Source organism: Penicillium antarcticum (assembly GCF_028974205.1).
Source record: "Penicillium antarcticum strain IBT 31339 chromosome Unknown utg000003l_segment0_segment0, whole genome shotgun sequence".
Lineage (NCBI taxonomy): Eukaryota > Fungi > Ascomycota > Eurotiomycetes > Eurotiales > Aspergillaceae > Penicillium > Penicillium antarcticum.
In genome coordinates this window covers 2,661,094-2,687,757 of record NW_026695301.1, presented here as the reverse complement: position 1 = coordinate 2,687,757, position 26,664 = coordinate 2,661,094, and the positions used below count along the sequence as shown (strand labels likewise).

The following is a 26,664-nucleotide window of genomic DNA, read 5'->3' as shown; positions in this document are numbered from 1 at the left end:
GCGTTGCGCGGAACGCGTCGATCCCTTATCGCTCCCGCCTCACGTCTTCTTGGCTTCTGGGGAACTTATTCATCTTCTCCTCTCCCCCTTCCCCTTTCCCCCTTCTTACAACACTTCATCATGGGCAGCCCTGGGCTCAAACGGAAATCGGAGCATGTCTCCGCCCCAGATTCGAAAAAGCCCAAAGGCGGCAGCATTACTGCTTTCTTCGGAGCTCCAAAGCCCAAACCTCCAAGCACACAATCGACTAATGGGACCCCGGCTGCAGCCCCACGACAAAGCACTTTCAACAAGGACAAATGGGTAGCGTCATTGACGCCCGAACAAAAAGAGCTCCTGCAATTGGAGATCGATACTTTGGATGACAGCTGGCTAGCTCATTTGAAGGATGAGGTCGTGACCACAGAGTTCCTTAACTTGAAGCGATTTCTCAAAAAGGAGAAGGACACTAATGTCAAGGTCTTCCCACCAGAGGAAGACATCTACTCCTGGTAAATCCACTCGTGGTGGCAAGTGTTTGCCATGTGCTGACCAGACTGCAGGTCCCGCCACACGCCTTTGCACACCGTCAAAGTGGTCATTATTGGCCAGGATCCCTATCACAATCATAACCAAGCCCATGGCTTGTGCTTCTCCGTCCGAGCCCCTGTTCGAGCCCCCCCATCGCTGGTCAATATCTACAAAGGCATCAAAGTCGACTATCCTGACTTTGAAGCACCACCTGATAAAGGTGGGCTTCTCACGCCTTGGGCCGAGCGTGGCATTTTAATGCTCAACACATGCCTTACTGTTCGTGCCCACCAAGCCAACAGTCATTCCAACAAGGGATGGGAGAGGTTCACACAGAAAATCATTGATCTTGTTGCTCGGGTTCGAACTAATGGGGTAGTTTTCCTTGCTTGGGGGAGACCTGCTGGAATGCGAGTCGCCAAAGTCAACAAAGAGAAGCATTGTATCTTACAATCCGTGCATCCCAGTCCGCTGAGTGCGCACCATGGCTTTGTGAGTAGATCCAATTCTCAAGTCTCGGGACTTTGCTTGCTAATCACTTTGTATAGTTCCAAAACGGACATTTCAAGAAATGCAATGATTGGCTTGCTACTCGGTATGGTGAAGACGGAATCATTGACTGGAGCTTAGTACCGACCAAAAAAGTCTCCTTGGCTCCAACTTGTAATTCAGACAAGGAGAATTCGGCCACCTTGGTTAACAAGACTGCCGCCGAGCCTCAGTCTGCAAAAGTTGAGGTCAAGGCTAAACCGGCTCAGGTTGATGAATTTGACGATGATGATGCCATCGAGGCTATGGTTGCAGCTGAAGCAGATTGTCCTGCCTCAGATCCGGTTTAGATCTTATTTGTGTCATTTTTGCTGGATTATTTGCATATAGGCTGGCTTCTCGGGTTTTCTTGGAGAGGAGTGTTGGAGTTGGAAGGTTGCATATGGGCTACAATCCCAATTTCTGCACTGCTTCCTTGAATCATAGATCAATTGCAATCTCCTTTTTCTCTATATTGAATTAATTTGATGGCGAAGAATTCCCTATACTTCGTAGAACCAACGAGGCTTGGCAATTTCTTATCGATAAAGTTATCGCAACCTCCGCGTTCAACTTCTTTCTCTCTAATTGTGTGATCTTGGCCTCATGGAACTCACCTGGCTCCCAGATATTCCTCAGTCGCGAAGTCGTACTCGAGCTTTGCGTGCCTGTCCTCAATGCCAGCGATCAAAGGTGCGTCCACGACCATGTGCAGCAAATCGAGAAGCTAACGAAACAGAAACGATGCCGACATCTAAATCCGGAGGGGGAGCCCTTTAATAATAATGTTTCGATTAGCCGGAATCTGTCTAAACCAAATGACATTGCCGCCCGAACGACTCGCCGAGATGGTTCGAATCGCTGCCGACCTTACTCGACCGCAAGCATAGACCGACCGCGGGCAGCGTCTGATGGACCAAGCTTATCGGCTCCCACTGCCGAGCGATTTGTGGGAGATCTCAATCCAGAATCTGTCATTCGTGAGAGGCTGGATGAGACTGGAAATCCTTTGCGGGATCGTATCGGACTCTGGATCAGCTCGCCCGCTGCACAAAAGTCCAAGGCCGAGAGATTACGAGGAACACTCACTGATGAAGACTCTACCTCTATCTCGTCGATAACAGCCAAAGGTAGCGAAGCCGCTGTAGCGTCGCTCCACGAACGATTTGCTGCGGGTCTACAAGCATGTGAACGTCTGCCCTTGGCGACCAAAGAACCCTTGGCTGCTATCTATTTCTCCAAGGTCAATCATATTGTGCCGATACTAGACCATGATTTATTTGTCCGATCACAGACCGATGGCTCGAGTTCTGTGTTCCTCGAGAAAGCCATCTGTCTCACAGCAGCCAAGACCCATGGCGCTCGTTCTTACTTGCGTCTTGTGCCAAAAGGCCCGGTGCTCTCATCGCGTCAATTCTGCTCCGAAATCTATAATGAGCTTGTGGTGGCCATGGATGCAGGACTAGAGTCAGATCGATTGACCCGAATTCGGGTGCTAGCATTGATGTCATTTCACTGTGAAGGGTACGAAGGCGCCGAGGCAGCATCTCTATACCTCTGCCAAGCCATTCACCAAGCCCAGACTGTAGGGCTGCATCTGGGCAGGCCAAACCAGACATCCACAGACCCCCTGACCAAACTTTTCTGGTGTCTTTGGACGCTGGACAAGATGCATGCAAGTATCGGTGGCCGGCCGGTTCTCCTGGCAGACCGTGATATTGGCGTCGTGAAACCTGATGTCAATGCTCAGAGATCTCGAGGCGCATTCGAGGTATGGCTTGCTGTATCAGATCTGCTAGCAACTGTGATATCATACTACCGACCCTCCGCAGACCCTTCCAGTGGGTGGGAAGAGGGATTCCCCGCCTTTGAAGACATCGTTGGGGAGGATGCCCAGGAGGACCTGGACTATGCTACACTAGGTACGCTGCCAATGGCATTCATGTCGTGAACATCCAGCTCATTCCGGACAGGCTTCTTGGAACTCTATTACCATTCCGTCGCTATCCTTTCATGTCGACACAAACTAGCAGAAAACATAGATGGCACCAGACTCTCAACGGTCCGGCAAGGCCTATCGGCCGTGCGCATCCACTCCATCGTCGCATCAGAGTGCGCAGATGACCTCCCACCTCTACCAATCGTTCCATATTCAATCAGCCTCTCAATGGGTGTCTCCTATCGCCAACTCCGTTCAAGCCGGCTGATCACACACCTCGACCGCGCCAAAGCCAGTCTAGAAGCTTGCTGCTGTCTACTCGAAAATCTCAGTCCATACTGGTATTCCGCGGAAGCAATGGGGCGGCTTGGACATAAAGCCCTACAGCAAATCGGGAGCCAGCCACAGCCGTCTTCTCGGGATACCATGCAGCAACGGCAAAAGATAGAGTCCGCGCCCAAACCAACCACTGCTAGCACAGCAGTGGCAGAGGGTCTAGAACAAGTGAACTTCGTGCCCAGCGGTAATGAGCAAAACCAAGCCAGGGCACACCAACCCACCTACGATCTACCGGTCGATCCCTCAGCCCCGGAAACAGGAATCGAAATACTCCAACCCCAACTCGGCGAACTAGATGGGTCATCTTTGCAAGACGGATTCGCCGATATCGACATGCTATTCGGAGAATTCTTGGATCTTTCTCTGCCTACCAACTTCTGGGATCCTATCTTTATGGAGCAAGGACAAACAGGAGAAGAAGGACAGACGGGGTGATCCGCAATCATAATCATCATCATTATAAATATGTACTGTATATAAAAAGGAAAAAGAAACTGTACATGATGTAGCATAAATTTTAGTACCAGGCGATTCCTTCGCCTTTGCAATTTCCCGTAGGCAAAAAGCAAGTTCTGGTCAAAAAAAAAACAAAACCAGGATCATTTGACCATTCTATTCCGAGACTCCTGCAGTCTCAGCCTTGGACATGTGATTCTCAGCCAGATGGGCAAAATCAACCGCTTTGGGCTCAGTATCAAAGCCCGGAATGGCGACGTTATCAACGCTGAACCCGAACGCCTTCTCCTCTGGCTCATTGTTTTGCGCGTCATCAGCCGCGAAGAAATCGGTATTGCTCGCCTCGTCGAAGTTGATCAACGCGTCAAAGTCATTCTGAGTGACCTCGGCGTCATTGGCAAGGTCCATCAATTCAGTAAGACTCATTTCAGACGGCATGGTGAAAGCATCCTTGGTGCTAAGATTCGGGTTGAGGTTATTCGTGCTGCCATTCTCGCTTTCATCCGAATGCGGTGGTGTAGAGGCGAACAGATCGCCGGTAGACCGTCCGCCCGCGGAAGGTCCGGTGTGGTTTGGATAGGTGAGATCGGGAATCTTCTGGGCGAGCGAGTCTGGAGGTGGTGTGAGGGTGTTGAGGCGGGAGGGAGTTGCGCCGAAGGGATCCGCGGTGGCAGGATTGGATTTGCGCGGACGGGAATGGCGAGAGGACTGGACGTCTTGTGGGGAGACGGTGAGCTGGATGCCTGCTTTGCGGATTGCGGCTTCGAGAAAGGAGGTGGCGAAGTCGGCGGAGGCGTAGATCTCGCGCAGGCGCTGGAGGATGCGCATGCACTGGTAGAAGCGTTGGAGGCTGGTCATGCGGATGCTGGGGTCGCTGGACTTGATGTCGAGGAGGTGGATGATGACTGCGGGGAGGAGGACAGTGACTCCGGTTGTGGGATAGTACCGGGTCAAGTCCAGGCAGTGCAGGTCCTGGGCGATTGCGGTGATCTCGACAGCGGCGGAACGGACCTTGTTGCGGGACATGTCTTGGAGTTCGGCATCTGTGGAAGGGTAAGGGATGGCTGGGAGGACTTGTGGGCGGTGCAGAGCGCTTGATGTGGTGAGGTAGACCATCTTGAGCAGGGCGCGGTGTGAGTGCAGTACTTCGTCTGCTTCGGGCAGCTTGGAGCTGTTGGATGCAGTGTACTGAGTTTCAATGGGGAGATTGGCCAGCCAGTCCTCCAGTTCCTGGTCACAGCGACGGACCTCAAAGGTCTCTGCGGTGGACTTCTTCGGAACGAGCATCATGGTAGTCTCCATGGTACCGCCGAATTTGTGGCTCAAGACAGAATACTGAGCAGACAACACATGGCTGACGCAGAGACACAGCTTGGCCTTTTCAATAAACATCAACGCAAGCTCGCGCTGATGGGCGACATTCTGGAGAATCTCCGAGTTGCCAACCATAGCCACGATCTCGGGAGAGAAAGGATGGAATTCAAAGTCGTCAAGGGTGAGCATGGGCACATCACAATCATCATCCTTGACACGCATCGGTCGGCGCATGCCCAACGCAATCAATCGATCACGAGTATAGGTACTCCACCAGATGCGTTTCCACATCCGCTGGCGGCGCACATCCATCCGCGAGTTGCCGGGGTCCCGGTGCAAGCCGATGGTGTGGGCCAAAGATAAACTGACACCCATCCAATGCCAGGTGTCCTTCTGGTCATCGGGAGTCTCGTACCAGTAAGTCATGAGCAAAAGTGATTGGACTAACGAGATGCGGTCCACCTCGTAGTCAAAGTCATACAGGAGCCGGGCACGCTGGAAGAAAACCTTCCGTGCGGCCTTGCGGGTCTGGTAGCCAGCAGCCTGTAGATGCTTCATATCAATGAAGGCTACACCGGCAAACATGACTGCCTGGAAGAGCAGCAGACTGATGCGGTGGATGCCATCGTTCTGGACGATGGTCTGCAAGAACTCTTCCAAGTCGAGCAAAGGCATATACGTATGCACATAGTGAATATAGCTCTTAATCAGCTCGTTGCGGAGTGTCGCGTCTGGGATGGTAAGAGCGCCTTTAATGGCCAGGTAGTCAATATCATCTTTCTGGAGTCGTCCGGGGAGTCCTCGAATGTAGTCCGGGAGGAAGCTGGCTCGGGCATTGCCAAAATTGGGATCTAAGAGCTGTTGTATTTGAGTGGTGACGTTGGCTAGCGGCATTGAGGCGGGAACTGCAGGATTGGGGGCCATGCGGCGTTGATGCCGGCCATCGGAACCGATGCGCTGGGCCTGTGTTTGATCTGGAGCATCAATTAGCCGGAGATTTTCCCCCGTCGAGCTGTCAATACGAACAGAGCAGATGCGGCATATGTTGGCCTTGGTCTAAGTCTACCGAAGCCTGCGAGGGCGACGTAGGGACCATATCGGCCAACCCTGATAGATCACTAAGGCGGCCATGGAAAGGATTCTCTTCCGAAGCTTCACCTGGCGATTCAGAATGGTGGTTGTCTGCTTCGACGCGAGATTTTCTAGGCATCTGTCAGCCACTGGATTGAAGCTGTCTCCATATTCACCTACCTTCTCCGTTTGCTCTCCGTCACCACACACTCGACCTGATCTAAGCGGCAATTGGTGCAGGGAGAGCCATTCTCTACCACGTCACAGCGGACCTTGCGGGCACGGCAACAGCAGCAAGCCTTGGAGGCTCGTCTCTTCACGGGACGGTTATTCCCAGCAAGGCCGGAGGCCTTGCGTTTCCCAGATTCGGTATCGGTCATTGTCGCAATGGCAGTATAGTGAATTGGGGACACATTCGAATTTACACCGTATATACTAGCACGTGAGAACACGAAGGTCGAGCAGATCCAGACGATCGAAGAAAAAGAAAAAGAAACGAAACGAGAAAAGGGAAGAGTGGAGAGGAAGAGTGGAGAGTGGAAATCTATCAAAACCTCAGGCGCGAAGGGCCGGGGGAACATTCACCTTTAAGTAAAGAAAGGCACAATGCCCCAGGTCCGAGAACCAAGGTTTGGGACGATCAAGGGTTACGGGGAAATAAATAAATTACACCGCGGATTTGCTTTCCCCACACGCCTCCACTCATTTTCTGTAAGTGCGTCACTTTCCTCATTTGCCTCCCGAACTGGTTTAGTCCCGTGCCGTATACCGTCCCTCGGCCCGGTCACGTTGCAGTTCTTCTGTTGGGCGTTTTAGTGTGTTTTAGGGTCTTTTTTTTTCTTCTGCCTGTTGATTGCACGTGCGTGGATCGTCCTCATGTGAAAATGATTCATAGGGTCCAGTCGGCTCTATACCAGCCAAATCTGTATTAAAGTATAAACACGAACCCTGCCTTTTTGATTCTTTCCCTTTCTTGAGCAAGGTTTTATGATTGCTAATTAATGCACAAAAATCCCAGAGTGGACCGTGTGAAATCCGAAATACGCCGAAATAAAAAAATGCGTGACGATCCTAGGAATTGAGCGGGTCTGTGAATCAGGGGATTCGCAAGCCTGGATTCTTCAACTAGTGTTTTGGTTTCGTAATTATGTGCTAGTGACTATTTCGTTATTGCAGACAGGACATGAACTCCCCTATACATGTACCGATATGAAGATCAAGGTGAAGTATTGAGGGATATAAACCCATAGGATGCAACCATTAATAATACGAAGTCGAGGCCTTCCAAGGTCCGCCTTCTAGGCTACTTGGAAGGATCCAGTCAGAAGACGTGTAAATCTCTAAAGGGATCCTCTCCACAGCCCCGGAATTCCGGAGTTCCAATGTGCTCCCCTGAGTTATATCCCGCACTTGACGGCCCGATTCAGGTAACGTCCGATACTCGGAGGAATCAAAGTTCACAAACCGCATCATTATAAGTAACTGCGGCCAGATACATAACTAATGTCGTTACTCTCGCGGTCCTTGCACAGTGGGACTCTTGAAGTCATCACCTGAAAATGGAGGATTCTCTTACTCCGTACTGGAGCAAGTGTGGGACTCCAATCATGGCCGTGGCAAAGGTAAGTCTGTATTTCCAATACATCCCCCGGCCTCTTCCGCCCCAGAAATCTCAGCGAATCACCAGAGTCTGGGGTAGACGGCATTCTGGCTTTTGAACTTCCGTTGCCGAGCCTACTTCCGAGTCGGAGTTGACTTCGGAAACCCGGATGACGCTTTAGGCATACTTGCACTGGACACTGTCAGAGCACAACATTGACATTTTGACACCTAGATACCTGACCCCTACAGGTAGAAACGTAGAAACCGGATTATGCATATGCAAACAAAACTGTCATGTCTATCTCCACTGTCAAACTAAACTAAAGAATTGTACCCCCACTCCACTTGCACTGTATGAGCATTAGCAACCGGAAGAGAAATGACTCAAAGCCACAATCGAGGCTGGATTAGGCGGGCTGAATCACGTCTTACGTTCCCCGGCAAGTTTGACCCCACGTTTTCTCAGATCGGGGTGAATGCCGAGACCTGGGGACAAAGGCGAACGGAGAATCCCCACTCGATCAAAGCTGCCACATCGTGTCAGCTTATCAGGATGGAGTGGCGGTTGAACCTCTGGAGGGGTCAAGGCGCTCAATGAGGGGCAGAGATGTAGTCCACGGATATCTTTGGACTAAGACTCTTGCGCGAATAAAAACGATCGACTTGCAGAAACGTTTCAACTTGAATTTTTTTTTTTTTTGTAGGCGCGTGACCCGGAGCATCTGGCCCAATTAGGCAGTCTTGGCGTGGATGTCGGCACCGGAGCGAGTCCGGTTTCGGTGGAACATACCCCGGTTTCTAACTGTGCATTGTAGTCCTTGCTTCTTAGTCGAGGTATGTTGGCTGCACATGACATGACACTGAGTATGGATATCAAATCGAAAAATCGCTACATCATTCATACCACTGTACAATAATTCATTTCATGATGACCAACCAGAACTGACCAAATCATAGACATAAACATAAAATCATAACCAAGTGCCCGAACTATCAATTTGCACAGAGGGGAATCAAGACCTGGAATCATCCAAGAAATGGAAAACAACACCAATCCGATTAACTTCTAATCCGGGTCTAAGCACCACCACGACCCATCCTCTCAATAGAACCCATGATTCCACGCCCCGGGGTTGGCATCGCGATGCCAGACTTGCCACCACTGGTGCCGCGAGAATGTCCTCCGGGAGCACCAAATCTTGGAATTCGTTTTTCTGCAGTAGCAGGTGGGCGGATGCTGCCAGACATAGAGCGGCTGACACTGCGATTGAACTCATCCGGTGTGACCTCACGAGAAGGTTGGCGCTGGTCTTCCAATGAGTCATGGTGCACAGAAGAAGCAACAGAAGCCTCGCGGCTTCGAGGGGCGGGAGCCTGTTGCATAGCCAACCACTCGTCAACGGCAGCAACGAGCTCGCCCTTCTCGGCACGTTCAGTCTTCAGGTCTGCGCGGATACGCTCAGTATCCTCCTTGAGAGCAGCCATTTCCTGCTGCAGACCCTTGATTTGAGCCTCCATGACATGCTTTTCGGCCTCGTGCTCCTCGTTCTCATGGGCAAATTGGCTAGTGTTGGCTGCCGCCATGGATTCGGAGTGTGCATTGTCACGCTCGGCCCGGAGATGCTCATTCTCCTCGCGGGAAGCAGTGAGCTTCTTCTCCACCTCACGCAGGCGTTTCTCCCAGCGAGACTCATAGCTCTTCTTTAGGGCTGCGACCTTGGTTTCGTGCTTGCCCTTGTAAAGCGTGTGCAGTTCTCGGGCAACCTTTTCAACGGCATCCTGGACTTCCCGGGCGGTATCTTCAGCGGAGTTGGAGGATTGTTCAGAAGCACTAGTTTTGGCAGAGCTGGAAAGGCAAGATGCGCGTACAGCAGACAGTTGGCTTTCAAGCTCAACAATCTTGCGCTCTAGCCTCTCTTTGCTCTTTTCAGCCTCTTCAGCCTTCTTAGTCAGACGTTCTCGCTCACGCTCGCCGTCATTCAACTCAGATTGGACTGATCGCAGCACACTTTCCATCTCCTTGGCTTGACGGCCCCACTCAGCTTGCTCCATCTCGAGCGCTTCTTTGTTCGCGGCTTCATGGCGGATCTCTTCCAGTGCCTCGCCAACACGACACTCAGCGTCTGTCACTGCTGTCTTCAGGCTAGCGACCTCGGCCTCTTTGCCGCTAAGAGTAGCTTTGAGTGATGAAATCTCAGACATGAAACCAGACTTTAGTGACTCCAATTCACGGGGAGTGACCGTGGGAATGGATCGAGGAGTAGGCGCCGGCAGGATATCAAAGTCTAATAGAGACATCTTTCCAGGCGATCTAATGGACTGGCGGGCAGGCCGCAATGGCGAGCGCCGCGAGGGAGAGAAGCGAGCATTCTCCATGGATTGGCGAGGATGGAAGTTCATCTGATCGGTAAAATCAAGCAAATTGGCCGAGTCAACGGGATTTGGCATATCCCGAGACATTTTGCGCCTGGGTGTGGGTGACCCAGTGGGTGAGTTTTCATCGAGGTAGGCGCTAGCTCTGTATGCTCGGCGTGCTGTGCTGGGGGGGCTTGGTTCGTTACGTCGGTAATCATCCCTGCCATGAGCTGGACTGGGTGCGACGCTGCCTCGCACTGACTTCATTGGTGACCCGGCGCGGAGCTTTGCGAAGGTTGTCATGTCTGGCACGGCAGAAAAGGTGCTCAAGCAAGTATCATTCATTGAGTCATCCACCATAGAGTGCTCGTTTGTATCGTGACCGCCCTTTTCTTTGTCGCCATCTCCGTGAAGGACTGTGCTCATGCCTTCGTTCTGTTTGTCTTCCATCATGCTGTTTCCAATGGCTGATCGGTCATGAATAGCACTACCAGCAGATAACATGCTGTCGTTGTGGATGACACTAGACTCCTCTTCAGCATCAATATGAATCTCCGGCGCATCTGATACATCTGACCGGCTAGTCATGCCTTTCTTGCAGCGCTCATTCATCTGCAAATTATCTTCCTGATCCTGGGGTGTTTGGTCGTAAGTTCTTTTGCGAGGTGTTGCTGTACTCGAGCTCGCGAGGGATGCGCGAGAAAGTTGGCGCGGTTTCTGGATCTCAAGGGTGTTCTCCTTGGAGGCTCTTCTCAATTGTGAGCGAGGGGCCACAGGTGAAGAATGCTTCGAGGCTGCGGGTGACTCTCGTCGGCTATGTAATTTTGGAGACTCGGTGACCTCTTGGGTTACTAGACGACGTGGTGAACTTGGTGCTACTGCAGGTGAAGAGTGCTTAGGAACAGCCGGGGGCTCCCCCTGCATCTCATGTGGACTATGCAAGCCAACAAATTCCTTCTCTTCGGTCCGAAGCGGTGAACTTGGTACAACAGCAGGTGAAGAATGCGGAGAGACGGCTGGCGCTTCTAGTTTTATCTCATCTTCCGGTAAAACAGGTGCCTCTTCTCTTGCTACAGGGCGTAAGGGAGAGCTTTCAACATCGTCAATTGGCTGGGTCAACCGCGGCTGCTCAAGTGTTGGCGACGAGTTCTGCATTTCGCGCAAACGGCTAAAATCAACCATCTCGTCCCGCGCATCAGGACGGAACGGAGAGCTGGCCGGGTCTTCCAAAGCCAGCCGCTTTCCTAGTCCAGGCGACATTGGCTCCGCTTCCCGTAGCTTTTGGAAATCCACTGTCTCTTCGCGTGCATGAGGGCGGAACGGAGAGCTTGCGGGGCTCTCTTCTCCCAATGGCTCAAGGCACGGTCGCGATAGGGGCGACTCCTGCTGTGTCTGGCGCAGCCTTCGGAAATCGACTGTCTCATCTCTAGCATCGGGGCGGAATGGTGAACTCTCCGGGTCCTCTAGGGCTAGCCGTTTGTCCAAGCCAGGTGACATCGGGTGCGCCTCACGTAGATCTTGGAAATCCAGAGTGTAGTCTGTAGCTGTGGGTCGGAATGGGGAGCTTCCAGGGCTCTCTTCCTCTAACGGAACAAGTTGCGGACGCGCAAGCGGGGACGCTTGTCGCATTTGGCGCATCCTCTGAAAATCCACAGTATCTTCGCGCGCATCAGGCTGAAACGGTGAACTTCCAGCATTTTGGTAGGACTCAGTGTCGTTGAAATCGTCATTCTCGTGTTCATTTGCCATTTCGGGCTCGTTAGGGTAGTATTTCTCGTTTTCGTCGTAAGGGTTCGGGCTCGGCTCCGCGTAGTGTGACCATTCCCTCTTAAGTGGACTTGATGGAATTGCAGACTCGGCCAGAGCATCAACGGTCTTGTGAAGGAAAGGCGAAGAGCCCATTGGAGACTGCGCGCGCGCGTTCTGGTAGGAGGATGAGAGCGGTGCAAGAGGATTTGACATTGTGGAAACAATGTCGATAGAATGTGTAAATGAAAAGTGTGGTAACAAAGACTTCCCTAGCCACTGTGTTAGCACAGCTTCCAGACTTGAGTGGAAGAGTCAAGGTTGAGCGGCAAGATTTGTGTATATCTGAGTTGCCGTGTTGACGTTGCTGCGTAAACAAAGCTAGTCCTAATTTGGAAGTGCATTCACTACGGTGCCTTACTCTAACCCTAACGCCTTGTAATAATTCTATGCACTTTTGTAGTAAGGAGTTAGGTTTAATTGGAAATACGGTGTAGATAGTTCTTTTTGGAGAACACTATTGTCGTTTTGTCTTCCAAATTCCAATTTACAAATTTCCGTTGCTGATGTTCAAATATATAACTTAGTCCTCTGCAACACCTATAGAGGACACAGACACACTACATCCTAGTCAATGATATAACACAACCTGAAGACACACAAAGTAATAGTAACATATGAAAGGCACTCATTTGTAAAAGTCTCATTCTAAACCCCAAAACCCAAACCCCATGTAGTACAACCGCTCAATGCGCCAAATGCTTCTGACTGATAAAAAAACACCCAGGCCCTAAATTCCCACATACTTCCCCATAATCTGTAAATTGACTGCTCAAATGTCTCTGTCATCATGGGACAAAGTTTCTGAATAACCGTCATCACATTCACCATTGTCATCGTTCACAATGATATGAACAATTTCGTCATGTGGATGCTCCGAAACCTGATCATAATGGAAAGGTGTCGCATGGTGCACAGTTGCCCAGACATGCTTATTGCGCTGAATGAACCACAACTGCAAGGCACCAAGCAAAGCAACAAGACTGCTACCCCACCAGGCAATGGCTGTACAGCCAATTTCAGCTCCAGCGCTGTAAAGGAAACCAGCAATTGGAGGAGCCAGAGTCCGAGATGCGGCACCAGCGGAAGCAGTCAGGCCATTGATTTTGCCCATGACGGAGCCAGAAGGACTGGATTGTTTGATAAGGATCAAAAGAACAGGATAGTCGATGATTGAAAGAGCATTGCGAACAATCAAGCAGGCGTAGATTCCGATGTAGACCGATTGACCGGGCAGGAACACCAGGAACGGGACCATGAAGTATGCAATTGGATGGAGAATTGTGACAACGACGAATAGTCGCCAGATTCCCAAGTAATGTGCCAGCAGGGGGAATATGACGCTTTGAATGACGAGAGCGATAATGCCATCAGTGGACATGATAACACCCACTGTCCGAGTCGAAAGACCCACTCCACCTGGAATATCGAAGAACCCATGAGACAAAGTGGAAAGACCTCGCGTGTTCTTATCCTGTAAGAAAATAGGGAGCAGGTGATCGTATGTCATGGAGTGATAGGTGAAAATAGCCAACGCCACGACCAGCATCGTGACTTTCCACGTAAAAGCTTTAGGTTCGGGCAGCCTTTTCCAGGTAGGCGATGAACCATCAGCTTGCACATTCCAACTCTCTTCATGGAGATGAACTTGATTGAATGTCCCGTAAGACTCCGCTCGAAGATCCACGCCGGCATTGGCAGTAGCTCCAGACGTAGCTAGAAGAGGCTGTTCAATCGGGTGTTCGAAATACCCACGTGCATCGCTGCCAGGTTGCATATCCGGATGAGTCTCCTGCAAGAACAGCCAGCTACCTATTATGCTAAGGAGAAGTAGAAAAGAGCAAACAAGGTTAGGCAGGAGGTAGGGAAATTTCCCGAAAAGACCGTCGGCGGGGAACAAGGATGGGAATCCTTCAGAGGGTTTTGCAAGCAAACCACCAATGGCTGCAGTGATTTAGTAGGTAATCGAATTGGTCTCATGGAATAATATGCATACCTGGACCGATAATTGTTCCTATTGACCAGACAAAAGGCATGATAGCATATGCTCGAGCTGCATGACATACAAAATTAATACATAATACGTCTGGTGGGAGGACAGAAACCTTACGTTCATGTTCAGGTCGTTTGACCAGTTCACCAACCATCGTCTGAATGACTCCGATGTTCCCGTTGAGGGCACCACCAAGGGCTCGACCAGCGAGAGCAACCCAGAAGTTGGGAGCCAGCCCAACTAGAATCAAAGAAGCCAAGGTGCCAAAGCAACCAGAGAGAAGAACAGGTTTCCGGCCAAGCCGATCCGAGAGGGCACCCCAGAACATACCAGTAAGAGCCTCGGCCAGCGAGAAAGCCGAGATCAAAATGCCAGCGTAGAAGGATGCATTTTCGCCATCAGCCATGTGGAAGTCCTTGACCATCACCCACGAGTAGGGAAAGATGGAGGTCAAGGCGATAGGCTCTGCAACGCGACATATTGCTGGTTTTATGTCAGTTAATGTTATAACACAAGGAAGGGATAGGACTTACCGAGGAGGAAGAGCTGTGTGGTGGGAAAGCTATCGTCGGGCGAGATAGGAGATCTTGCTTGCTGTGTCAATGCCATAGTCCTCCAGAAGTAGCTAAGGTCTTACGGCTATCCACCCCCGCAGTGTCACTTTAAGTTTTTTTTTCCTTGCACTGCGATGTTGGACCCGAGCGTTGAAGCAGGTTGAAGTAGGGCTGATTCTTTTGTTGAGACTCTTTATATCTTCAGAATAGATGATAAAGTGTAATATGAGTCTGTGAGAGGAGAGGGGAAAAAAGGAAGAGTCTTTCCAGGGTTCATTTTTCATTACTCAAAGCCAAGCACGGGACCTGAACCCTAACCGGGGTAAGTTACTCAATCTCTACTTACATGTATACTTCTATTTTGGCATTGATATTTATTGCTATAGATATTCACTTGAAAGCACATATTCTCTTCTCATTGCATCCTGATATATCTATTTGTTCATTCACAGAGTTGGAGTTGTTCATTTGACTTGGTATGTACCGGGTCAGGGCACGGAGCCACTGAAAAGTCTTCGGGTGGCGAGCCGTGCCTGTAACCCGGATGTCACACCCAACCTATCATATATTTCTAGGTAAGTAATTGGATATTCAATCGATCAGATCAGTATTTCCCCAGATAATGTCTTCTCCACTGAGGCGTTGAACTACTTTCTTAAGCCCTTATCGACCAATCAGAGCGCCCCAAAGTATACACCAAATGCTAGTCTCACCCCGCAGATCAGCGTACATGTATGCATTGTGGACTGATAATTCATATAAACTTGTATTGTAGACCTCAAAGCTAAAAGCAAAGGATTTCTATGGAGAAAATAAGAAACGATGCTATGGAGGAAGCTCGCCATGACAAGATACGAGAAACAACATAAGAAAACAACAATAATTGCCTTCACCAGTCACAACCAATTCCCTGCGCCGGCTAATCCATACGAGCCATGCGGTTCGGATTGCATTTAGATAAGAACAAGAAGAAGAAAACGAAAGACAAGTGCTTCAGGTAGCCTCCGGATGAGTCGACGAATTTGTGATCTCAATAGAGCGAGTCTCAAGTTCCTTGGAATGTATATCGGCATGGTCATCCTCAGTCTCCGTACGCGACTCAACAGCAGGTGCCTTTTCAGGGCTTGCGTCTGTTGGGGGCTGATGAACCGAGGGAGCTGCACTCGAAGAGGATCCCTCTGCCTGCGGCTTGTTCGCGGTATCCTCCACGTGCTCCGCAGATTCATCCACCTTCTCTTCATGTCCAATGACAGCAGCCAGACTGCGGAAATTCAACATTGGCTCGAGAGACGTGTTGCTATCAGCAGCGGGATGGCTGCCGGTACGCTCTTCTGGCGTGTTATCGATGAGTGACGAGAATGACGAGGAAGCACTGGAGACATGTCGCAGGTGGGAGGGTCGCGATGGCTCAGAGAGAGTTTGATCTGGTGGAGTAAGGGTGTTCGAGGGCAAACAGGTTGAATCTTGTGTACTCGGTGATGCACGCTCGACTCTTTTGCCCTTGTTCGCAGCAGCTACTTCTTCACCAACGAGATCCTCGCCTATGACAGACGATGAGCTACTGGTCACCTTGCCCAAGGTAGGCTCGCCAGGGGCGTCCAAAGCGGAGGTGCTAGCATTATTGCTGTACAAGCCTGTCTTGCGAGCCACCTTATCCGCCTTCTTGGCTTCTTTCTCCTTCTCCTTCTCTCTCTTCTTAGCTTCCTTTCTTGCCTCTTTCTCCTCCCGCTTGAGGCGCTCGTCCTCGCTAGCTAAACTCAGACGAATAGCTTCCATCATCATCATTTCTTCGAGGTCATCAATTCGATTCCGCCTTGAACTGGATCGCGGGGCCGCCAGGTTACCAGACCCTTCCTCGGCGGAAGCTGAGTCAGTATCTTGTGCCGTTGCAGGTGCGCGAGGTGCTGTTCGCTCTGTACGCTCTGTCAAAAAAGCGAGGGCATTGAGAGCGGGTGATCCGGACCTGCCGGTATATCCTTCTCCATTAGTAGCCCTTCGAAGTCCTCGCCGTCCAATGCCAAAGCCACGCGAGTCACTCGCAGATGCACTTGGGTTGATCAAGTAAGCAGCTGAGTGGAGAGCAGTGGCCGCGGCTGACCGTCGTGCCGCATGAGCTCTGGCGTTGGCAAGTTTCGTGGCCCAGTCTGGACGAATCCTGTCTGTCGTTACCACTCCAGGGTCAGTGGCGGATAATGATGTCGCTCGGCGGCGACCTGGAATGGCTGCAGTTGCAGATGACAGAGATGACGTGGAAGATACGGGTGATGTGAAGTTAGGCGAGCGCGCGCTGGGTTCCGCTCCATAAGTCAGACCCCGACGGAAAGAGGGCGGTGCGTAGGTGACTCCGAACTCCGGCTGGACACAGAATGGACACGAAGAGGGCCCCGAAACCAGCTGTGACTCCTCCGGTTGTTCTCCCTCGGCGGGAGCAGGAGCGTTCGGATCAGGCTCTCCGTGTTCTGGGGGGTGCGGGTCTGGACGCTTTATCTGCACAAAGCACTCCGAGCAAATAGGCTGATCGCAGCATCGCGTACGGTTCAAATATGGCGGGTAGTAGAGGAAACAGATAGGACATTCGCTTGCATCTTTGTACAAATTGACTTCGATCGGTTGTCCATTAACAAACGGATCCTTGGGAAGCTGCAGCTCCCGAGGAGTGAGATCGGTCTGTGAGTTGTGTTTGGAGGATGTAGTCAGAGCAGCCAGAGTCTTCGCCCTTGTTCGGAAGAGAGGAGAGGTGGATGTCCCTGATGCGATCGGGGACGCGGTGGGTAATGACTGAGCGGGGTTGGAAGATTGCGAATGGTCTGAATTATAGGATTGCGATCTTGAGGTGATCGGCACCATGAGATGCTGGATATTCGTCGCATCGGCAGGCGTCTTGTCCGCAGGCTTGGGTAAGGTGTACTCTAGCTCTGACGGGATCTCATCGGGCGCAGGGATGGGCATGCCTCGGGCGGCTGCCATGAGCTGATGCTCCGCCCATGATTCCGAAAAGTCGTTGAGGCCCCTCCAGAAGGGAGCTAATCGGCGTTCGATCTAATCGCTGTTAGCCATGACCCTATCGCATCGCGGGGGTCATCGAAACCCTACCATCAGTTGGCGCACCACTGCCTTGTTGAAGTCTTCCGTTCCAACGTACACACCCTGTGTCACTAGATAACCTCCATCGACATGCTCCTCCTTCATGCTGCGCTCCCGTTCCTTGAGACGAGCCACTCGCTCCTTCTCGAGGCGGCGGGCCTCACGCTCTTGTTTCGTTTCCCGCCGATGCTCTAATGTGGCCACGTCTCGATCATGACTGCTTCCGATTCCCAGAATCGAGAGGTCCGGCCGGCTTCCTCTTGCCGACCGAGACCCTTGGTATGGACGACTGGAGGTCTCGGAAGTCCCGGGGGACCATTGGTGACTTCGGCGACGGGAAGGGGTCGCGGTGCGTGACTCCTTCGTCTGGGAGTTACCCATCCTGGGTCTTTATTCAAGTTGAAAGTAAGTTGAGAGTCGGGCTCGGCACGGCGATAACTCCGAAAGAATATGGGGAAAAGGCCCCCAAGGGGGGGGGTGTATAAGAGGGGCAAACCGAGTTTAACAGACAATGCAACAATGCAAGAGACAATGCAAGGGGAAGAGAGAGAACTAAAGTGTGGAGGAGGAGTAACTTTAGGAGCGGGGGCTGTGATCTGTCCGGAGTAACTGGGGAAGATCGGTGAACAAGAATGGTCCCATGAAGCCGAGGAGACCATGTATGTTATAAGTTGTTTATAAGTTAAAAGAAACACCGGAAGTGGCGGATGCTCTTTTTTATTATTTATGGACTGGTCGAGGCTACAGGGCTGTAGAGGCTGGAGTCTGGACTCTGCATAACATAATAGTACTCAGGTGCCCTAGGTGCCCAGATGGACAGGTGCCATATGTGTATATAACTTGGGCTTTCAGCAATGCCCAAAGATACTCGTGTGCTCCGTCATCAACAGGTCATGCGTATTGTATTACATCAGGGTTGTTATCAAGGAAGTTAAAATGTCGCCTGTCACCTGCAGATCTCATGTATTCGATACAAGCCTGACGCCCACACCGGGCGGTTGGGGCCAAGTACCCTCTACTTGCCGATACCCGGTCTCCAAGGCATCAAGGCAGCAAATTCAGGCCAATCCAGGCCAACATCAGATCGTCACTGTCGACCACTTATTGTCCATTTTGAGAAGGCGGTGGCATAAAGTCTTTCTGTACATTATTTTTCCCCTCAAAAAAAAAGAGAAAAAAGTTGGAGATTGTCGAAGCAGTGCAGAATTTCTAATTACACAGACCATGCATCTATGACTATTACATTTCCAAATAATACTCATTTGAAGCATCTTCGGCGCGGCAATGATTGAAACGACCAGACTGCATATCACACCTCTCACCCCGGATATTCTTCCTTCTGTGCTACCAGCATCCATTCGTAGCTTGGCCACGGAAATCTCCTTCCACGAAATCGCTACCTTTCCCGAGAACAATTACGGATACGTCACTCTACCGACCATGGAGGCGGACAAGATCAAGAAGAAGCTGAACGGCTCGATTCTCAAAGGCAAGAAGTTTAAGGTGGAGCCTGCTCGCCCTCAAAAGAGACACCGAGAGGAGGAGGTGGCACCTGAAGCCTCCAGCACCAAGAAGAAGTCCAAAAAGTCGAAGAAGCACGAACCAGAGGATGGTGTGGTGGAGGGCTTCGAGCTTCCCGCAGACCGGAAAGTGAAGAGAGGCTGGACCGAATCCAGCGATGCCAAGCAGGAGCGACGGAAGAAAGAAAAGAAGGACAAGAAGGACAAGGAGGAGAAACTACAACCCAAGTCCAAGTACACCGACAAGTCTGAATGCCTGTTCCGAGCAACTGTTCCACCCAATCGAGCATCCGATGCAGCTGCCGATGATAAGAAAGCCAAGAAAAAGAAATCCTCCAAGGAGGCCGTTGTTCATGAGTTTGCGAAAACAGTCACTCAACCAAGCTTCTTGCGCATTGCCGAGGAAACTGGGCCGCTCACAGCTACGTTCGAAGAAGGCAAAGGCTGGGTGAATGCCGATGGTACTTTGAGAGAAACAGCCAACGACAAGATCAAGAGGGACAACTATCGACCAGGGCAAGTCCCAGGAACGAAGGAGAAGCGCCGAGCTGTCAAGGAACTAGCTCAGGCCGACAAGAAAATGTGTTCGCGGAAAGAGAAGACCCCAGAGGAATCCTCAGAGTCCGAGGATTATACTTCATCAAGTGGTTCATCTACGGACGACAGCAGTGACTCGGAGAGCGAGGCTGAACCTAGCTCTGAGGATGCAGATGAGTCTACCAAGGGAGAGCCTGCCAAGCCGCAATCCATCAATGAAGAGAAAGAAAAGTCACCAGAAGCCGCTGGTTCTGATGTGGAGATGCTCGAAAAGTCAGACTCGGAGGACGTGACTAGCGAGGCTGTGAAAGAAATGGAACAGGATTCAACCCCTAAGGAAGTCCACCCATTGGAGGCTCTGTTCAAACGAGCTCCCCCGGCAGCCGAAGCGCAACCAGACCCCGAGGCCGGTGCCGGATTCAGTTTCTTTGGCAATGACATTGAATCGGAAAATGAGTCTCAACCCGCTGAGCCCCAGACACCGTTCACACCATTCACAAAGCACGACCTGCAAGACCGGGTTCAGCGCAGCGCAGCTCCTACTCCTGACACCACAGCTGCCACCAAGCATATGAAATGGGAGGAGAACGATTCAGATGATTCGTCCATTGATAGCCCGGTCAAACCTCGGACAGACCCTGGCGCAACCAAAGACGAGACCGAATTCACCAAGTGGTTTTGGGAGAATCGGGGTGACAACAACCGCGCATGGAAAAAGAGGAGACGTGATGCTGCCAAGGAACAGCGGCAGAGAGATAACCGCAAGAAGGGTTTCAAGGGCAAGTCATGAACTACAAATGTGAGGCCTGTGTTGCAGTGTTTATCTGGTGTTCACACATAACGAGATACTGCCCGTGGCTCATCCATTGATAAATACAAATAATTTGATACAAAATCATTGAGCCTACTATTTTAAACACCGAAATTAAGCACAATCAACTACCCCTAACGCGACGTACCTCGCCGTCCTTTGACAGTCATGTGACTTGCATGGCGTCGTCACCAGGTCCAGACCAAGCTTGTCGCATCTTCAACAGTTCTGCCAAGCATGTTTTCTACGTGGTCTGCACAGCGCAGTACAAAGCTGCTGCTGTTGCTCTTTACACTTCTCTCCCTCACATCCCTCACAGTGGCATCTAGTAAGTGCCAGCTTGAGTTCCCCAGGCGTCGAATGGAGATTCAAAGATCAATGTCCGAGATCATCCAAGCTAACACTCTATACTCCAGCACCCACATCATTTTGCAAATGCACCTGTTTCTCCAATAGCACGATCATCCCCCTCGACCCCGCCAAGTCCGAAAAGTCCTCCGGCATCGACCACCTCCTCCACTTTTACGAGCGCAACGTCGCCAGCTCAGAGCTCGAACACACGGATGAATATATCAAACGAGAGAAGAAGTACCGCTCGCTAAGCTGCAACGACTGTAATCGCAAGTTCTGCCTAGACTACCAGCTACCGACATGCAAAGGCGCTAAAGAAGACGACGTGTTCACCACCTGCTTCCGTAAGTGATCGACCAAGAGAATCAGCGTTCAGAAATGCGCGAGGAGAATCGCGTGGTGTTACAAGATGCTGATGCGCTTTGCGCAGAACGGGACTCCCGAAAGGACGAAGCGGTGGTGTTTATCTTCATTTTCGCAACAGGGGGACTACTTGCTTGGGCAGCCTGCAAGCCATGGATTGAACGATATGTCGAGGCAAGTCCACGAGTTCAGTGATACAGAAATGTCCCGACTAATCCGTTGGCAGGCCGCACGTGAACGCAGGTCGTACATACCCGTTGCTGAGCCCGATCATTAAGGAACATATACCCTATAGTCTGTTATAATAACCAACGCCCAATGTATGGAGGACAATGTACATTTGACAATGTAATCTGCACTGCCAAGGGGGTAAATGATGACATTAGGAACTTGGGATCTCCATAGATAGTGGCTGAAGTCGATCGGTGATATCAGGAATTATGTGGAATGTATAAGCGATCAGGGGTAAACTTGGTTAAGAAAAACTAGCACGATCTATTGGGTTTTTTCTAGTTAGCGCTTTTTGCCGTTCTCAGGTGTAATTTGCGACTCATCCAATCGCCCCCACCCTGGAGGGGTGTGCTGAAACAAGGTGAGCTCGTCCTATGGCATCAAGTTGGGCAACACCGTGCCTACACGGCGGAATTGGGCGTTGTCCCGGTTGGAATGCAGTCTGAGAATCCCGGACTTGACCTAAGGGATCAGCGTCATCGGAGACGGTACAGTAAGTACAGTACATATAGGCATTAATGTTATTCCCAGACTAAACATGAAATTTGCTGGATCGAGTGGATTCAGGGAAAACCTGCTACCGCAAATTAAGATTGCTTTCTCACCTATCGCTTTTGGTCTCTCGTTTCCGTCTGTATTTATATTGTCCGTTTTCTCTTTTTCCTCTTCTTCTATCTCAGACCCATCGAGATCGGCCCGTGCTAATCAAACGGTGGCGTTGATAATCGCAATATCCACCGAAGATATACATACAATCATCCAATTTTGATCAATCGGATTGACCATGGCCATTTTCGACTCAGAGAAGCGCCCTCGGGGCCTGCGCGTCCCATCGCTCACAGCGATGAAGTCCAGCGCAGCAGCCAAGTCGCAATTCTCCTTCCACAGCAAGAAATCCACCGAGTCCGTTCCTTCCGACGATTCAACACCAAAGACAGCCCCTCCTTTTCCTCCACCAGCCAAGCCGGCACCTCCGCCGGACAAGGAATTGCCCTCTCCCCCGAAGGAAGCCCAAGCCCCGAACGTCAATCCATACTTCCCTCCGATCCCCTCACCCCGCGATGGTGTCCCGGAACGGCGCCCAATTGAGCGAGTCCCAGTGCCAGGTCCAACCTCAGCTCTAAGCCCAATCAGCCCAAGCCAACCTCGTACAACGGGCATGCGCACGCAGCCAAAGCCCCAGCCCCAACCTCAGCCAGATCCGAACATTTTCCAGCAAGCACCGGCACCAATCCCAGTCCCGGCACCTGTCCAAGCACGGGAACCTATCCGAGCACAAGCACCACCAGTTACACTCTCACCCCCGGACTCCCTCCCAGCACAAAAAGAAACCACCTCTCCAGCCCTGGAAGACTTCATCCCAACACCAGATAGCACAGAACCCCCACTAGACGTACCAGCCATGGCACCGCGCGATCTGGCTCCATCGCCATTTGTACCACCGGAGGTTGAGCCTGTTGCGCCAAACCTGAACAAGGTGCATTTCCAATGCCATCAGGAGCATCGCAATATGCCAGTTGCGCAGAATGTGTGGTGTCCAATGCCATGTTTTGCGTGCCAGAAGTTTGATAATGAGGTCCGGCACCGCTGTGTGTTTTGTTGTCTGCGTGTATGTGAGGAGTGTTATCAGACGCTGCAGAAATGCAAAAATCGGTCTTTGGAGGAGTTGCTTGAGCGTGTTGCTTGAGTGTGTTGCAGATGGGTGTTTTTATTGGGCTTGAATTGGGTCGAGGGCGTTGAGTATATAATGCATGGTTCTCGCATGAGGAAGTGAGGTTCTGTTGAGACCATTAGTATAGTTCTTTTGTTTCTTTTTCTTCTTCTTCTTCTTCTTCTTCTTCTTCTTTTTGGCTTTTTGTGTGCTTTTTTTTATGATACCAAGGACCTCGTGTGTATATCATGGATTAACCAGGAAGATCGAAGCTGCATGTTTATAATGAGAATACCTTTTGTGCACCCCTGAGAATGTTCAACTCCGTAGTCGACAACACCAGTCGACTTGTCGCTGTCATCAATTCCAATGTAATACATAAACACCACCCAGGATTCAGTCATGATCCTCTTCCGTAAGGCCAGGACAACCCTCCAACTCTTCATCCGTCTCGTAGGTATATTTGCACCAGAAGCAATACCTGTACTTCTCGCGCAAAAATAGGACTAGCTTTTCTAGTCGCTCGGCAGGCTCGAGGGCATTGAAGGCATCAAGCTCCTCGTCCTCTTCCTCGAGCTCGATCTCCAGTGCAGAGGTATTCTGATCAACTTCACCAAGAGCCTTCTTGTCTTCCCGATCCATAGTCGGGTCGTCATATTCTGGCAGCCGCGCTCTGGGGAAGAAGGATGACGGGAGCGAAGACTGTAGGGCATGGCGAGTCTGACGGTCACGATCGCGTTCTTCGCGCTCACGGACAAGACCGCGGTAGAGAACGTTGATCTGAGAGGTGGGCTTGATAGGGGCTGCCTTCTCGGACGCGGCGCCAGATGCTGACTTGTTTTCTGCGTTCCCAGAAGAGTCATCTTCACTTTCAGTAGACTTCTTCTCTTCCTTTTTCCCATCCCCATTCTCAGTCACTGTCTCACCCTCTGCTTCAGCCTCCAACCTCTCCGCAACCTTCTGCGCCGCGCGCACTTGCGCTTCTGTCCGTTTCAACTCACGCTCTTCGCGCACGCGATCCCGATAAGTTCCCTCCTCATGCTTCACTTTCTTGACTGCCTCTTCAGCCTCCTCACGGATTTTGCGCTTCTTCGCCGTGTCCAGACCGATACCCCCGCGATTCTCTTTGAAAATGAGGTTCAGTGGCTCAGAGCGCGCTTTATCCGAGTCGAAAGTTGGTTCTGTATCGGGGGCAGGTGCGCGCTTTCCAAGTGATTCACCAGGTTTGAAACCAAGCCTGGCCATCATCTGGAATCCCTTGTTGGTGGGGTTGAGGGTACTGGTTGCCAGAGCTTCATCTCGGCGAGCGGCTTCTTGGGCGGCGCGTTCTGCTTTGGAGGGGACTCTGCCGCGGGCTTCGGCCTAGATTGGAATTGACATGTTAGGACAAACTCCTGTGATATGGCTAGCTCGAGACCAAGCGCGTTGGGCTGGGATGGGAAGAGGGCTCACCTCGCGTTGTTCGCGGCGCTTTTTCTGGGTAAAGGTCTCTTTCTGAGTGGGCTCCTCAATCACCATGGACATGTAATCATCTTCGTCGGACATGGTGGACAGAATGAGGTCTTGACCGAGGTGAGGGAGGAGAGCCGGAAAAGAATGCGCCGAGTTTAGCTTTTTGCGGGGAAGACGGTGGAGCTCCGATGTCCATCCCCTGCACATTTGGAGAGTAGTGTGCTCTGGGCACTCTTTGGGCACTCCCCAGCTCTACACTGCCCCCCGGGGGTTCGCCTGAGTGGATAATTATCCCGTCTCTGCCCCCATTTTCGGCCCTTTTTCTGAGACCCGGGGGCCGGGGCGCCTTTTATAAGCCATGGCGTCGGCTCTAAATCGTATCGGTCATCATGGCGCTCTTTCTGTGTACCTTCGCACTGCTTTCACTGGCCTCTGCCACTTCTCCAGTCGTTAAGCTGGGGTATGCTAACTATGAGGGCCGTTCACTCTCTACAGGTGTTTCCCAATGGCTCGGTATACGTTTTGCTGCTCCTCCCGTGGGGGAGAGACGGTTTGCGGCGCCACATGACCCCTTGTCTGTAGCTGGGGTTCAGCAGGCGACTGAGGTATATATACACTGCATACAGATATGCCTTGACCTCTACTGACTAGTCACTAGCATGGAAGTCTATGTATTCCTACCGCATCAAGTGAAGGATCAACAGTCCCCAAAGGAACCTCGGAGGACTGCCTCTTCCTCGATGTCTACGCACCTACAGGAGCAGTTGGATCTAAGAAACTGCCTGTCTACTTTTTTATTCAAGGCGGCGGCTTTGCCCAGAACTCAAATCCCAATTACAACGGGACTGGTCTGATCGAGGCATCTGGAAACGACATTGTGGTGGTGACATTTAACTACCGTGTTGGTCCCTATGGCTTCCTTGCTGGAGAAGAAGTTAAATCAGGTGCAAGCCTGAACAATGGACTCAAAGATCAGCGGAAGGCCCTGCAGTGGGTTCACAAGCATATTAGCAAGGTAAGTCAAGAATCGAAATGACTTCCCTTGTATTTTGCGGAACAGACTGACATTGTCAAAGTTTGGTGGTGATCCCAATCACGTTGTCATTGGCGGTGATAGTGCAGGTGCTGCCTCAGTCACTCTCATGCTATCAGCGTATGGCGGCAGAAACGAGGGTCTTTTTGTTGCAGCAGCAGCCGAATCACAAAGCTTTGCCACGATGCTGAATGTCACAGAAAGTCAATTCGCATACCACGAGCTTGCAAATGCGACTGGGTGTAGCAGCAGCAAGGATACCCTGGCGTGTCTGCGAGACCTTGACGTTAGTGCTTTACAAAAGAAAAACGTCAATAGGCCCTATCCCGGAGCACCAGGCAACCCGTTATACCTATACGGTCCCACAATCGATGGAGACCTGGTACCAGACCACACATATAGCCTATTCCACGAAGGCAAATTCATCAAAGTACCCGTGATATTCGGCGACGACACGAACGAAGGCACAAACTTCGTGCCTAGAAGCACCTCGAGTGTGGCCGAAGCTGATGCGTTCATCAAGAACCAGTTCCCATACATGACAAAAGCCCAGTTATCCAAGATCAACAGCATCTATCTCACGGAGAACCAAACAGAAGTGTTTCCAAACGCTGGAGACCACTGGCGCCCAGCCAGCACAGCCTACGGCGAAATAAGATACATCTGCCCAGGAATCGACATGTCAACCGTCTACGCAGCAGCCGGAGTCCCAAGCTGGAACTACCACTATGCAGTAACAGACACAGAGCACGAAAACTCGGGAGTAGGTACACCACACACGATTGAAGTGAACGCCATCTGGGGCCCTGATTATACCGGCGGCGGTGCACCTGCCTCCTACACTACCTCCAATGCAGCCATCGTGCCATTGATGCAGGCTTACTGGACGAGCTTTATCAGGTCTCTGGATCCGAACAGGCATCGACTTAAGTCAAGTCCTGAATGGCAGACCTGGGAGCAAGATGGTGGGCATCAGCGTATCTTTATTCGGACGAACGAGACTAGGATGGAGACTGTGCCTTTGGATCAGAGGGCGAGGTGTGATTATTTGATTGGCATTGGGGTTGATTTGCACCAGTAGTCTAGGCGTTGGTGAATACTGATGAGGGAACATAAGGAAATCTGGCGATCTCTTTGTTCCTCTTTCGTGATACTAGGAGACCT

General features: G+C 51.2%; 11 protein-coding genes across 11 annotated transcripts; 6 read left to right on the top strand and 5 right to left on the bottom strand.

Moving 5' to 3' along the window:
• Nucleotides 1-120: 120 nt before the first annotated feature.
• On the top strand, nt 121-1,349 carry N7508_003729 (uracil-DNA glycosylase; the record flags this gene model as incomplete). The annotated part of the gene is made up of 3 exons (XM_058461795.1): nt 121-491; nt 543-1,002; nt 1,059-1,349. The coding sequence occupies 3 exons, from the start codon at nt 121-123 to the stop codon at nt 1,347-1,349; spliced, it is 1,122 nt and encodes a 373-aa protein (XP_058322372.1).
• A 295-nt stretch (nt 1,350-1,644) lies between these two features.
• N7508_003728 (transcription factor domain-containing protein) lies at nt 1,645-3,751 on the top strand (the record flags this gene model as incomplete). Its single annotated transcript, XM_058461794.1, has 3 exons — nt 1,645-1,731; nt 1,778-2,960; nt 3,012-3,751. The coding sequence occupies 3 exons, from the start codon at nt 1,645-1,647 to the stop codon at nt 3,749-3,751; spliced, it is 2,010 nt and encodes a 669-aa protein (XP_058322371.1).
• Nucleotides 3,752-3,928: 177 nt separating this feature from the next.
• On the bottom strand, nt 3,929-6,537 carry farB1 (putative C6 transcription factor (Ctf1B); the record flags this gene model as incomplete). Its single annotated transcript, XM_058461793.1, has 3 exons — nt 3,929-6,060; nt 6,113-6,288; nt 6,338-6,537. The coding sequence occupies 3 exons, from the start codon at nt 6,535-6,537 to the stop codon at nt 3,929-3,931; spliced, it is 2,508 nt and encodes an 835-aa protein (XP_058322370.1).
• Nucleotides 6,538-8,836: 2,299 nt separating this feature from the next.
• Nucleotides 8,837-12,076, bottom strand: N7508_003726 (uncharacterized protein; the record flags this gene model as incomplete). Its single annotated transcript, XM_058461792.1, has 1 exon — nt 8,837-12,076. The coding sequence occupies one exon, from the start codon at nt 12,074-12,076 to the stop codon at nt 8,837-8,839; it is 3,240 nt and encodes a 1,079-aa protein (XP_058322369.1).
• Nucleotides 12,077-12,692: 616 nt separating this feature from the next.
• On the bottom strand, nt 12,693-14,522 carry N7508_003725 (MFS transporter; the record flags this gene model as incomplete). Its single annotated transcript, XM_058461791.1, has 4 exons — nt 12,693-13,864; nt 13,917-13,973; nt 14,031-14,396; nt 14,447-14,522. 4 exons carry the CDS (start codon nt 14,520-14,522, stop codon nt 12,693-12,695), a joined length of 1,671 nt encoding a protein of 556 aa, XP_058322368.1.
• Nucleotides 14,523-15,460: 938 nt separating this feature from the next.
• Nucleotides 15,461-17,932, bottom strand: sip5 (Sip5p; the record flags this gene model as incomplete). The annotated part of the gene is made up of 2 exons (XM_058461790.1): nt 15,461-17,506; nt 17,561-17,932. 2 exons carry the CDS (start codon nt 17,930-17,932, stop codon nt 15,461-15,463), a joined length of 2,418 nt encoding a protein of 805 aa, XP_058322367.1.
• A 903-nt stretch (nt 17,933-18,835) lies between these two features.
• On the top strand, nt 18,836-20,398 carry N7508_003723 (uncharacterized protein; the record flags this gene model as incomplete). Its single annotated transcript, XM_058461789.1, has 1 exon — nt 18,836-20,398. The coding sequence occupies one exon, from the start codon at nt 18,836-18,838 to the stop codon at nt 20,396-20,398; it is 1,563 nt and encodes a 520-aa protein (XP_058322366.1).
• A 258-nt stretch (nt 20,399-20,656) lies between these two features.
• On the top strand, nt 20,657-21,328 carry N7508_003722 (uncharacterized protein; the record flags this gene model as incomplete). Its single annotated transcript, XM_058461788.1, has 3 exons — nt 20,657-20,747; nt 20,836-21,114; nt 21,201-21,328. The coding sequence occupies 3 exons, from the start codon at nt 20,657-20,659 to the stop codon at nt 21,326-21,328; spliced, it is 498 nt and encodes a 165-aa protein (XP_058322365.1).
• Nucleotides 21,329-22,148: 820 nt separating this feature from the next.
• On the top strand, nt 22,149-23,051 carry N7508_003721 (uncharacterized protein; the record flags this gene model as incomplete). Its single annotated transcript, XM_058461787.1, has 1 exon — nt 22,149-23,051. One exon carries the CDS (start codon nt 22,149-22,151, stop codon nt 23,049-23,051), a length of 903 nt encoding a protein of 300 aa, XP_058322364.1.
• A 360-nt stretch (nt 23,052-23,411) lies between these two features.
• On the bottom strand, nt 23,412-24,560 carry N7508_003720 (putative G-patch domain protein; the record flags this gene model as incomplete). The annotated part of the gene is made up of 2 exons (XM_058461786.1): nt 23,412-24,377; nt 24,468-24,560. 2 exons carry the CDS (start codon nt 24,558-24,560, stop codon nt 23,412-23,414), a joined length of 1,059 nt encoding a protein of 352 aa, XP_058322363.1.
• A 296-nt stretch (nt 24,561-24,856) lies between these two features.
• N7508_003719 (uncharacterized protein) lies at nt 24,857-26,581 on the top strand (the record flags this gene model as incomplete). Its single annotated transcript, XM_058461785.1, has 3 exons — nt 24,857-25,072; nt 25,126-25,482; nt 25,544-26,581. The coding sequence occupies 3 exons, from the start codon at nt 24,857-24,859 to the stop codon at nt 26,579-26,581; spliced, it is 1,611 nt and encodes a 536-aa protein (XP_058322362.1).
• Between the last annotated feature and the right edge of the window lie 83 nt (nt 26,582-26,664).